The sequence below is a fragment of the Apostichopus japonicus genome, chromosome 12 (genome assembly GCF_037975245.1).
Source record: "Apostichopus japonicus isolate 1M-3 chromosome 12, ASM3797524v1, whole genome shotgun sequence".
NCBI lineage: Eukaryota > Metazoa > Echinodermata > Holothuroidea > Aspidochirotida > Stichopodidae > Apostichopus > Apostichopus japonicus.
Window position 1 is genome coordinate 31,592,726 of NC_092572.1, and position 12,962 is coordinate 31,605,687.

At 36.7% G+C, this 12,962-nt stretch overlaps 1 protein-coding gene across 8 annotated transcripts in view; it reads left to right on the forward strand.

Moving 5' to 3' along the window:
* Positions 1-12,962, forward strand: part of LOC139977727 (uncharacterized) — a 159,811-nt gene that overhangs the window by 83,748 nt on the left and 63,101 nt on the right. For 3 of the 8 annotated variants that reach the window (XM_071987258.1, XM_071987257.1, XM_071987262.1), the window contains exons 1-3: positions 53-498; positions 5,042-5,114; positions 9,996-10,797. In XM_071987258.1, coding sequence (XP_071843359.1) covers positions 5,083-5,114; positions 9,996-10,797 — 834 coding nt within the window. In that variant the 5' untranslated portion in view covers positions 53-498; positions 5,042-5,082. Of the gene's footprint in view, positions 1-52; positions 499-5,041; positions 5,115-9,995; positions 10,798-12,962 lie in introns of those variants that run through there. The other 5 variants (XM_071987254.1, XM_071987260.1, XM_071987259.1 and 2 more) reach the window with 4 other exon arrangements.

Sequence of the window (12,962 nt, forward strand, 5' to 3'; positions counted from 1 at the left end):
ATGGCTTGCCATAGTCGTGTGGCTACACAATAAATATCATATATCCATTCTACTGTGAAACTGAATACTGGAAGGGGAAACAAAGGAAAGGAAAATCTACACTAGTTGACTCGAATATACATACCATAAATCTGCTAGTTTGTGTGTACGTGTACAAATGAACCTTTGAACCCAACTGTGGAGCTCAATGCACAGTCGAGTCGCGTACGTGCACAGTGGGCGTTGTTTATCAGTCACACGATCAGTATTGATATGTACAGTGTTGTTCAGTGTAATAATCTGCTTTCATATTGCCACTCTCACAACTCATTTCTATTTATCGTATTTCCATAACGTCGTTCTTACTACATTGGGGTAACTTTCTCCTCTTCGGGTTACATCAAGGTACTATTCGTGATCATTTACAGCTCGGGTGTGTTTTAAGTTGAAGAAGAAGGATTCAAAGGATCCTTGGTTCACTCTGCAATATTACACAAGTGAATTTGAGTGGCTTTCAATGTAAGTGTTACCCTTTCTGTGTGTATTACAGCAGTACACAGTTATCAGTATTATATTTGTCAATGGCTGTGGTTTAGAAGGTAGCGTTATGGGTACTCCGGTAGCGGGTAGACTGTGACACATAAGCTTAATTAAAGGCATTGAAGCATATGGAAAAGTTTAGGCTATAAAAGAGCATTTGCTCTACAAAGCCACACAGACTAAAATCCGCCAATGTTATGAGTCACCGGTATGAATATGCATATTGACAGACGGACTGTTTCATTACCGGCATGGGGATTGTATTTGTTTCTAAATGAATTGATGCTAAAATAATTATAGCAGTGAATGTAAACGAACACTGAGACATGACGTTGTGTTTATACATTTATTTGTCTGCACACCTTTTCATCGAACTTGAGAAAATAACATTTATTAGGCAAACTCATGTATTTGACTTAATTAACTGGGGTACATGGAGTTACCCACTTACAGTGGTATCTTCCAAACAAACAACCAGTGATAGTCCTAGCGATAGCTTTAGCCTACGTACATACGAGTGTTAACCTAACTGTACGAAACCATATGCATTAATACATAAAGCACGGTAGGCCTGTACGTTCGCTACAAACGTTTACGTGGGCAATTTATATCACTATATTCATCCTATTTCAAAGGAAACTATGAAATAGGATCCTCAACTTGTTAATTTATGTTTATTGCAATGTCGTCATCTTATTTCATTGCATATTACCACCCAAATCTCGAAATTCACCTCAGAAATCACAATACGATTGTCGGACGAATCATCAGTGAGAATGTTGTTGATACACAAGCTGATTCGTGACGTAGCTCATGAATAAATAATGAGGCGTTATAATGAGGTTTTCGAAGAAAAATTTCTAGCGGAAACTTTCATTCGATGGAAAAAAGACATACAGTGAACATTAACCAATCAGAAATAGGCTTATATAATATGAAAGAACAGAATTTGAAGTTAGTTGCGCAAGTTTAGCCATGCAGTTTGATCAAACGGTCTGAGAATTCGAGTAGTTTGAAGTTAGCGTCCTTGTAGAATAAACGAATATGCAAGCACATAAATCCGACTGGACTAAAAATTTAAACTTTTTTAATCGGAAAACGACATACAGTAAAGTTCAGATTAATGATGATTCGTTAAAAGATTATGAAAGAGAAATGTTTAAACTACTGTAATTTGTTTTAGCCGATATCAGTAAATGATATCGGTACATTGATTTTTTTCAAAAGATCGCGATACGGCCGTTTTGGAAGGTATAAAACACACACTTAAGGCCCGAGGTCGACTATGCACGGATCAAATGATCGCCACCTTTCCATATGACTCGCCCCAAACCGTGTGCGGCCATCTGAAAAAGTTAACTTTCTGTTGCTTGCAAGTGACGTTTTGTTCGTGTCGCTACAAAATGCAGACAGTACAGTTATGAAACGTGATACCTTGTTATCTTTAGCTGGACCTGAGATGTCCATCGCTGTATCGTTTGTATACTGTGCTGTGGGTATTGACCGCAGCTGTATGTACTGAATTGTACACTAGTGTCTAATTACCGACGGTAGCAAGCTGGAGTTTCTGGAATCGATGGTTGTGTTTAACACTTCTGTTACACCTCATTCGAAACTAGGTCAAATTACCGGCATTAGACGTTTCTTTTTGCGTGAGACTTGAGAAAGATAGTCTATAGTATTAATTAACTGAGACCACCATCTTAATACACTACTTCTAACGTTAGATATGGTTACTTCAATGTATACCCTTTACCTATAAACCGTTTCTACTACAGGAAGTGTAGGTTTACAACTTCCTGATCATTCCAAGTAATATGTGTTTCATCATGGCAGATGATCTTGACAAGCTTTATATTCCTGATATAAAATGTTAACTAACATCATTACACTTCATAAATTGTTTACTTATTTATTGTTTTGTTTTCGTACATTGTGCATGGAGAAACACAAACAATACAGAACTGTTGCAAGATACGTTCATCAAATTTTGTGATGAATTAAGATTTCCAGTAATTATTTTAGACAATGAACTTCAGTTCAGCTATGGGAATATTCTTTGACTGAATTGATATTAGTATATCAGGTTTAAGCGTGAAGTTATTATAGCGTTATTACTGTAGCTTACATATCACTCCATTTTAAAAGCATTAACTCCTAGTGAGTGGTCAACCTCAATTCAGATGAAAAACTATAGACTCCTCTTGACGCTCTTGCAATGTAGACCCAGGGGCGGAATTTGAGTTGTGAAAGTGGGGGGTGGGGCAAACCTGCCAGCAAGACTATCTTAGCGGAGCGCCACCATCGGTTGGCGCGGAGCGTACAAGATTTTTTTTGGCTTTACAAACCCTCCAGATGACCGGAAACGGCACTTCCCGAGTGCTCTAAGCTGCATGTACTCTAAGCTGCATGCATCCTTGAAATATGGATCTCATGTCTGCAATTGTATCTAGATTATTTATCGTTTCAAAATTTGAAGAGGATTGATAGTAGAACATATGGTCAGATGGTGATGTACAACTTTTGTTATACGTCACTATCTAAGCGGAGCGCCATCATCGGTTGGCAAGGAGCGTGGACATTTTTGATGAAAGGTACCCTTACATCGGTAAAATTAACACCCATATCATAGGCTTTAAATTGCATCTAAACAATTAATGAACGTGTATAAATTCAGGGAAGACGGATAGAAGAACTTATATGGTGATGTACAACTGAAGCTTATACGTCACTATTTAGGCGGTGCACCACCATCACTTGGCGCGGCGCGTCGCAATTTAAGCAAAAAGGAAATCTTAGATCAGCAAAATGACACCTCTGGTAACAATAAATCGCATCTAGACAGTTCTTTCCCCCTAAAAATATTAGTATATTGTTCATTGGACCGATCAAGAGTATGTTCAGCACCCACTTCGAAATTCTCCCCGGCTGTCCCCACTTCTTGGAGCACTTGGCAAATATTCGGGGCTGAACATACCTTTACCCCCTCCCCACTTTTTTTCATGGGGGATAAGCCCCTCAAGTCCACCGGTTCCGTCGCCACTGAAGTCGATGTGGGTTGACTTTTTGGATTTTACAATGCGACTAGGTGCAACATGGAGCAATATTTACGGGGCATTTCATAGTACTGGCTGAGATTTTGAAAATGAAATTATTACCTGGCAGTACCAGCATTGTGTTTGAACTATTGCCAGATTATCAGGCAACATAGAGTGCATAATAAATAGTTGAATCAACATACGTCAGTTTTTTAGGAAAGAAATCGTGTGCAAGAAATTACCTTTTATGCAAAACCAAACGTAAGTGTTTCATTCATCATCGAGAATAGATCCGAAAACGGAACTCAAAGCCACACATTATTTTATCGGCTCTACCGAAACTGCCGAGTGCTGTATACTGTAACAATGGATTTAATGTGTTACTGTGTTAGTGCCAATTTGTAATTTACATTATTCGATATGCATGCATCATTCCAGGATTTCGAGCAGTAATGAAATTACATCGGCATTGCCATTGCATATTATTGAATGACACGGGGGGGGGGGGTGTCATGTGTCAGTGTATTGAATTTCATTATTGATATACCCAATCTGCAAAATCTGGCTTTCGTAAATCGTTTCTCTGGATTTAGTTATTCAACACATTCAGTAGAGCAGCAACGTTGAAAATCAATTCCTGAAGCTAGCATTGTAGCACATGCCGCGGATTCATGCAGAATTGAATCGCTAGTGTGTTAGCTCCAGGATTCGTAACCTGTGCTGCGAACCATGTGCTAGCTCCAGCTCCAGTTATTCTGCATGCTACATGTTACGATGTTACACACAAATTCGACTTAGATTCGAAACAAATAATCCTATTTGATAGAGCTGTTGTGGGGGAATAATTTCGGTTATAGGTTGTGCACATTTGTCTGCAAAAAAGACAAAAAAGTGAACTAAGGTCTGGGGAAAAGTGGGGGGAAATGCACCCTCTTGCAACCCCCCCCCCCATAATCCCGCCCATGTGTAGACCTATTTGTCAACTCGAAAAATACTTAGTTCATTATTGTAAATATTAATGAGAGAACTAACATGTTTGCATCAATATTTCCTACTGTTACACTATTTTGGTTATGTACATCATACTAGTTATTTATAATACCATTATAATCTGTATTTGAGGTAAATTTAAAAAATGTTTTTCTACTAAATATAATCTTATTTGACTGTACTTAGCTCAACACATTAATTCGTCCAAAGATTCAATCACTTCTGGGACGCACTTATTTTATGCTGTATATTTCTCAACATCAATGAAACCTTGTATCCAAATTGTGTACGGTTCCGAAAATAGCCTTTTGAACATATCTACATAGAACAAACAACGCTGTGCGTATGTTAGACATATTTATATATATATAGTTTTCAAATCAGTATATGTTAAAGGTGCAATGCTGCTTACTGATACGAAAGATAGAAACATTTTGTATTTGTTTTGTATGTTTAATATGAACCTTTAATTAAGTACTATTATTTCGGTTTAGTTCAGCAGGATCGTACACAACTTTGAGAAATCTGTCAGAAGATGGACATTATGGAGCCTCCCCTCATCACACCGTAAGTAATACCCTCTTTAGTAACCCGCTTTATGTGACCCTCCTCCCACTTTACCCTCATGTCCCGTTCTCTTTAGACTGCTCTTTAGAATGCTTCTTTCTAATATGTCATAAATATATCACTGTGTTCCTTTCAGCGATGCTACGGTTCATTTCTTCCTCAGCTCTTTTTTCTTTAAGTTGCCGGAGGCATAATGAATCTATTTGATGTTGATGTTGTGTGTGGGTATTTGTGCCGATGCGTCTGTGTGTATGCAACACTGTTTGTAAACACAATAACTCAAGAAGTATATGATGTCCTAAGTTGATGCATTGTATATGGATTTGTCTTTAAGTTAGTAAAAGAACCCAATAGAAATTGGTGGATGCAAATAGACATACGACGTCAACTGATGTCAAAGTCTGAAAACTGTATAAACAAGATAACCCAAGAAGGAAGGACAATGTCGTTAAACTTCATAGCCATAAGGTAAGCTCGGATGGACTTTATACTTAGTGTGTGTCATTACTTTAATGATGACAATAATTTGTTGTTTTATATGGAGATTAAAGATCACTCGAGTTCAACACAGGTTACAGTCTGAAAACATTGTAAACACTCTAAATTAAAGTTTAGATGAAATTCATACGTCGTATGTGAATCCATCTTAGCTAGTTCAAGAAACTTATCATTTTCTAATGAGGTCCACAAATTTAAACCTTGTAATAATAATACAGTTTTTATATAAACATAACTCCTCCAAACTTAAAACTTCATACGTTGTAAGACACTTTACCGTAGTGAGTACGAAGAAAGCATTTTGCTATGTTGGAGTCAAAGCTCATGTGAGGTCAAAGTCTGATAATGTTGTTGTGACAGTGCCTCAAATATTGAAACTTGAATGGGCTGAATGTGTGGTATAGAGATTCATATTAGTGAGTGCAAGAATCATTTTGTATTTATAGTGGAGGTCAAAGATCTTTTAAGGTTAACAGTGATGGAAGTCTGAGAATCATGTAAACACCATCACTCCAGAGTTGCAACTGAAATGAACTTCATAATTTGTAAGTAGATTCACTGATACATTCAGGACTCACCCGTGTGTAGAAACAAACAGGTATAGTTAGCACACAGACCTATAAAAATAATATTACAGATTTCATAAATGCGACATTAAATCTAATTTTAAATTCTTTTTCTCTCTTCATAATGAAGCTAGAAGGTTGCGCTCTCGTATTTTAGGCTGTGGAATATAAATATTCGAAATAATGAGGAGAAATGCGGAATTTATATATTTTGAAATTAATAGGGAAGTCTTATAGTTGGTGTGTGTGTGTGTTAGGTTGTTCTGTTGAGATACACTCCATGCGTGTGCTGATAAATGTAAACAATCGTTTCTTATGAGTTATACATGTGGCATTGGCGGCAACAAGTTCGTTTTCAAAGCATCGTTTCCCGAGAGCCGATAGTCTTCAAGGAAACCTCATGATAGAGAAGAATATCAAAATCCTGTCAATTAGAAGTAAATAAAACCTTTGTATATCCATGTTACTCTATACATCCGTGATTTGACTGCAGACGGATGGTGGTAACTAGAAAAATGCATAAAAAAGTCATCTGTGAGGTCAATAAGTAGCTCCATCTATTGTCGACTGACAGCTTTGTTTAAATTCACTAGCTTAGACAGAGAAATGGCTAAGGGGCCTGGCATACGGTACATCACATGTCAATTTAACGTCCCCCGTCTGTTTATTGTGAGCGATTCATCTGCGTCTGCAGCAAATATCATAGTGGTCAAATCAGGGAGTTGCTATGGACAACTCCCTGGTCAAACGAACTTCAGGATCTCGATAACCGGTCCATTGATTTACATTAAAAGAATCTACATGTTATATAACTGCTTAACCGTCAAATATATTCGAAAGAGGCCCGGCGGGGTTTAGAGGGCCAAGCCCTCAGACATTTAAGCGTTTTGAAATATTTAAGTGGCGTAATAGCAAGGAGCAACAGCCGCCCCCCCCTTCATATTATTTCGCTTTACTTACCATTTTGGTGGGTGTAAGAGGAGACGCAGGGCCGGATTAAGCTTGTGGGAGGCCTAGGGCCAGCTTGGTAGTGGGGGCACCCTCTATAAATGTTTCAACTACTGAGTGACGGTACTGGTGTCCGACATTATGCGCATCGTAACGATGTCATGGCACTAAAATTGACAAAAATCAAACCCATCTTTACGATAACATATTGAGCGGTCGCTTAGGCCCACTTTCATCGTTAAAATAATTTTTTAAATCAAACACATTTATTATTATGAATGTTTAGAAAAATAATTGAGAATATGAAAATTAAGAATTTCATGCATCCAGATTTAGGCATAGTGAGAAATGTAAGACTAGGTCACCTTATAGTATATGTTAAAAAGACTTGGGAGAGGAATACCACATGGACTACATATTAGAATGATGCACCCTGATTAAGCAAGTAATCACGCATCTGTTTTGAAATAATGGATGGCCAAACACCAATGTCATTTCCTCTAATTGGTCCCTCGACTTTAGCTTGAACGACATTGGGTGCATTGGCATCAGTGTCAGCTAATTGTTTTTCAGGTAGATCTGATACTACATCTGTGCTTTCTTCATGTGGATCAGCCCCTGGCGCTTTAGCTATTTCAGATTGGCCAGCTTCAGCTAATACATCGCTCCTTGCTGATAACGGTTGTTGCTCAGAAATGTCTTGGCTGAACTTTTTAAAACTCATCATTTTTTTTTACATTTAGGGTACAATAAGTTAGTGGTTTCATTGGAATCCCGATTCGATATTCGTGAACACAATCAAGTGCTGAAACACTAACCAAGAGACAAACCGCACCGCTCCAACACCCCTCAAGGAGTGTAAAACCAGCCTGAATTACGCCAGCAAATATCTATAAAAAGTTTTTGTTTGTCAAACAATAATTTTGCGAAAGAACACGTTTCCTTTTACTTCATGCACTTTCCGTAGGATATGCCCTTAAAACATATGCCTATGAATATTCAATAATATAAATATATATGTGTGTATATATGCATATATATGCATATATATATATATATATATATATATATATATATATATATATATATATATATATATATATATATATATATATATATATAAATATATCGCCTCGGTCCCCTCAGCCTTCTCGATGACGTCATCATCGGTCTCAAATTAAAGACCGGTTCCCCTCGTATTTATCCCCTAAGAAGATGACGTCCCCTACTGCGAAAAGCACATTGCGGCCGCTTTGTAGAGTGTAAAACTTTATTTGATAATGAATAGTGGAAGCCCGCCATCGATTTTTACATTTTCGCTTTATTTACATTGGTATAGCGCCATCGATTTAAAAACTTTCGCCCCGTTGTGTATGTTTGCAAAATTGTGCAGAGGTCCTGGATCAGTTCTTTTCTGTTAGGTGTTGTACTTCTGATAGTTGGCCAAGGGACCAACCCACCCGAAATTAATTAAGAAAAGAACTTTCTCAAAAGAGGAAGAAGGATCAGCATAGGGCCTTATTGCTTGCTACGCATGTTGCAGACAACTGCAAGCTTTGTGGAGAATCAAGGTCCTTAAAGGTCGGTATAGCTAGCCAGTATGTGGCCCTAAATTTATAGGACGCTAAAATTGCTAGAAGTTTTCAAAAAGTACTTTCCTTCATGTCTTTACTCTCCAAATTGTTCTCAACATTTTTAAGGTACACTCAAGATAACTGAAAATCCGAGTGAGGAAAATTTCCTTGAAGGTTGACATTAAAACATTTTTGACCAAACGTGACCGGCATATTTGAATGATATAATACAATATCTTTCTTACCCGCCCGTTTCCTACTTTCTTAGCGATGTTTTCCTTGCTGTTTTTGCTCAGTTTTTTGCTTACTTTTATTGAAAGAATGGCCTAAAATCGATTGAAATTTATTGGCCTCAAATATGTTATATATACATAGAAAGTAGGAAACGGGCGGGTAAGAAAGATATTGTATTATATCATAAATATTTCATCGATCGTTTCCATGTGGTGTTACTTTTCAGCACAATGTACGCCCGTGATCTGGGCGCTCGACGACAGCCCGTCTTACGGGTCAATCGCCTATTATATACTGTATATATGTCATATAAATTAATACACTCAATCGTGTAAACATGTATCTCCATATCCTATAGCTCGTTCTTAGAGCGAAAATTCTCTCAACATACTCGATCCGTTAGTGTAATTGTTTGCTTATTTATTGATAGTTGTTTACAATTTATTCTGAATTGGCAGGGGGGGGGGGGGGGGCTTCGATCAGGTTCTGTAAATTTTTCCTGTTAATTCTTTTTTACGTTCTTTCTTAATTTGCACGAAGAGGAGTTCAGTCTGAGAATATAATACACGTAATCACCAGCGGCTATATGCCAAGTTTCTGAGAAACCTAAATAATTGTATTGTTTGATTGTTAATTTTAATAATTAATAAATCACAGCATAATGTTCACCCGTGATCCGGGTGCTCGACGAAAGCCCGTCTTACGGGCCAATCGCTTATACTGTATGTCATATGAATTGATACACTCAATCGTGTAAATAGCTATTTCCATATCCCAGAGCTCGTGTTTAGGGCGAAATTCCTCTCAACATGTTCGCAAATTATATACTCGATCCGTTAGTTTGTTTAGTTGTTTGTTTATTTGTTTATTTTTTGTTTATTATTTAGTATTAATACTTATGGGGAGGGTGCTTCAGCTTCCGTTATTTTCTTGTTTTTGTTATGAAAACGTACATTCTCCAGCGACTATATGCATAGTGTCTGACAACATTCTCCGTTACCATGGACACAGCCTTGTAAACTTGACCTAATATTGTACTTTTTTCCCCTTGTATGTAATAGAGTTCAACGTACGCAGTTTTCCAGGTTTACCGCTGAAGCTCGTCGGGCATGGAGGCTGTGCGATATGACGGTGGATTCTACTAAAGTTGCTGTTAGCGGTACCAACAAAGACACATCATTCATAGACCTGTTTGCATTAAACATTCCTGATTCTTCGTCGCCATTTATAACTCGGTTTTATTCTAAAGAATTTAAGGATCCTTCAAGATGGCGGCATCGTTATGTTTCATTCTTGGATGATTCTCGTATAGTCACTGTGTGTGGTGATCAGTTGGATGTCTTCAATATCAAGACAGACGACATACTCACACACAGTGATCTGTTACGCGATAGAGAAGCCAAGTGTATGACTGTCAGAGAGGGAGAGATATTTATTGGTTTGTCTTCTAACGAGGTGATTGTGTTTGATTTTAGTTTAAATAAAATCAAGACAATCACCTTGGAAGGATTAGTAAGTGATTATCCTGTAGATATAACAGTTTATGGAGATAATCTGTTTATATCTACACACAATGCTATAGCCATTAGATACAACATGGAGGGAGTGATGTTACATGCATACAACACACCAGGCGACTCATATGCATACAGTATCACTGTAAGCAGTGAGTTTGGTCTGGTGTTTGTATCATGTTGGTCTTTCTCTTCTGCTGTTGCTGTTTTTGTTTTCTCTCTCTCTGAGAATCATACATTGTTTACTTTCCGAGTTATTGATGATTTGGTGAATAGAATCAGGATAAACGATGTAAACAGGTTTATGTTTACAGCAACAACACAAGGAATACTGGATGTATACAGCACAGTAAGTACAGTAGGATAGTGTAAACAAGTAAACATAGGAATTTTATTTTACATCTAGAATAATGAAAATAGGCTAGAAAAACTACCAAGTTAGGTATCAGTGACTGCGAACATTTCTGTAGATTACGTTTATTTGTACTGTTTTTGCGAGTCTTGGAAATAATATGAAATTTGGGACTAAAATTTTAATAGGATTGAAGCAGCAAAACCTCTCATAGCAACACATACATACAATACAGTGTAAATGAATTCCAAAATCCTCTGAAATTACTTGCATTATAAAAAACTGTGTAGACCTCCAATAGAAACATATTTGGCTTCGGTGCATACGAACATCTTCTAAGAGCACACTTATTGCTATTTTAAGGCAATATGAATGAATTTAGACAAAAAATGAGATTTTTTTTTATAGGATTGAAGTAGCAAAACCTCTCATAGCAACACACATACATACAGTACAGGGCTAATAATTTTCAAAATCCTCTGAAATTTCTTGCATTATAAAAAACTGTGTAGACCTCCAATAGAAACATATTTGGGTTCGGTGCATACAAACATCTCCTAAGAGCACACTTATTGCTATTTTGTGGCAATATAAATGAATTTAGAGCAAAAATGAGAAGAACATTTTAATAGGATTGAAGAAGCAAAACTTCTCAAAGCAATTACATACATACAGTACAGGGCTAATCAATTCCAAAATCGTCTGAATTTCTTGCATTATAAAAATTGTGTAGACCTCCAATAGAACAATATTTGGGTTTGGTGCATACGAACATCTCCTAAGAGCACACTTATTGCTATTTTAAGGCAATATGAATGAATTTAGAGCAAAAAAGAGAAGAAAAATTGTGTAGGATTAAAGTAACAAAACCTCTCATAGCGACACATACATACAGTACAGGGCTAATAATATTCAAAATCTGCTGACATTTCTTGCATTATAAAAAACTGTGTAGACCTCCAATAGAAACGTATTTGGGTTCGGTGCATACGAACATCTCCTAAGAGCACACTTATTGCTATTTTAAGGCAATATCAATAAATTTAGTGAAATATGAGAAGAAAATTTAAATAGGATTGAAGTAGCAAAACCTCTCATAGCGACACATACATACAGTACAGGGCAAATAATTTTCAAAATCCTCTGAAATTTCTTGCATTATAAAAAACTGTGTAGACCTCCAATAGAAACGTATTTGGGTCCGGTGCATACGAACATCTCCTAAGAGCACACTTATTGCTATTTTAAGGCAATATTAATAAATTTAGAGAAAAAATTAGAAGAACATTTTAATAGGATTGAAGTAGCAAAACCTCTCATAGCAACACATACATACAGTACAGGGTGAATAAATTTCAAAATCCTCTGAAATTTCTTGCATTATAAAAAACTGTGTAGACCTTCAATAGAAACATATTTGGGTTCGGTGCATACGAACATCTCCTAAGAGCACACTTATTGCTATTTTAAGGCAATATTAATAAATTAAGAGAAAAAATGAGAAGAAAATTTTGATACGATTGAAGTAGCAAAACCTCTCATAGCAACACATACATACAATACAGGGTGAATAATTTTCAAAATCCTCTGAAATTTCTTGCATTATAAAAAACTGTGTAGACCTCCAATAGAAGCATATTTGGGTCCGGTCCATACGAACATCTCCTAAGAGCACACTTATTGCTATTTTAAGGCAATATCAATAAATTTAGAGCACAAATGAGAAGAAAATTTTAATAGGATTGAAGAAGCAAAACTTCTCAAAGCAATTACATACATACAGCACAGGGCAAATAATTTTCAAAATCCTCTGAATTTCTTGCATTATAAAAATTGTGCAGACCTCCAATAGAACAATATTTGGGCTCGGTGCATACGAACATCTCCTAAGAGCACACTTATTGCTATTTTGTGGCAATATAAATGAATTTCGAGCAAAAAAGAGAAGAAAAATTGTGTAGGATTAAAGTAGCAAAACCTCTCATAGCGACACATACAGTACAGGGCAAATAATTTTCAAAATCCTCTGAAATTTCTTGCATTATAAAAAACTGTGTAGACCTCCAATAGAAACATATTTGGGTTCGGTGCATACGAACATCTTCTAAGAGCACACTTATTGCAATTTTGTGGCGATATGAATAAATTTAGAGAAAAAATGA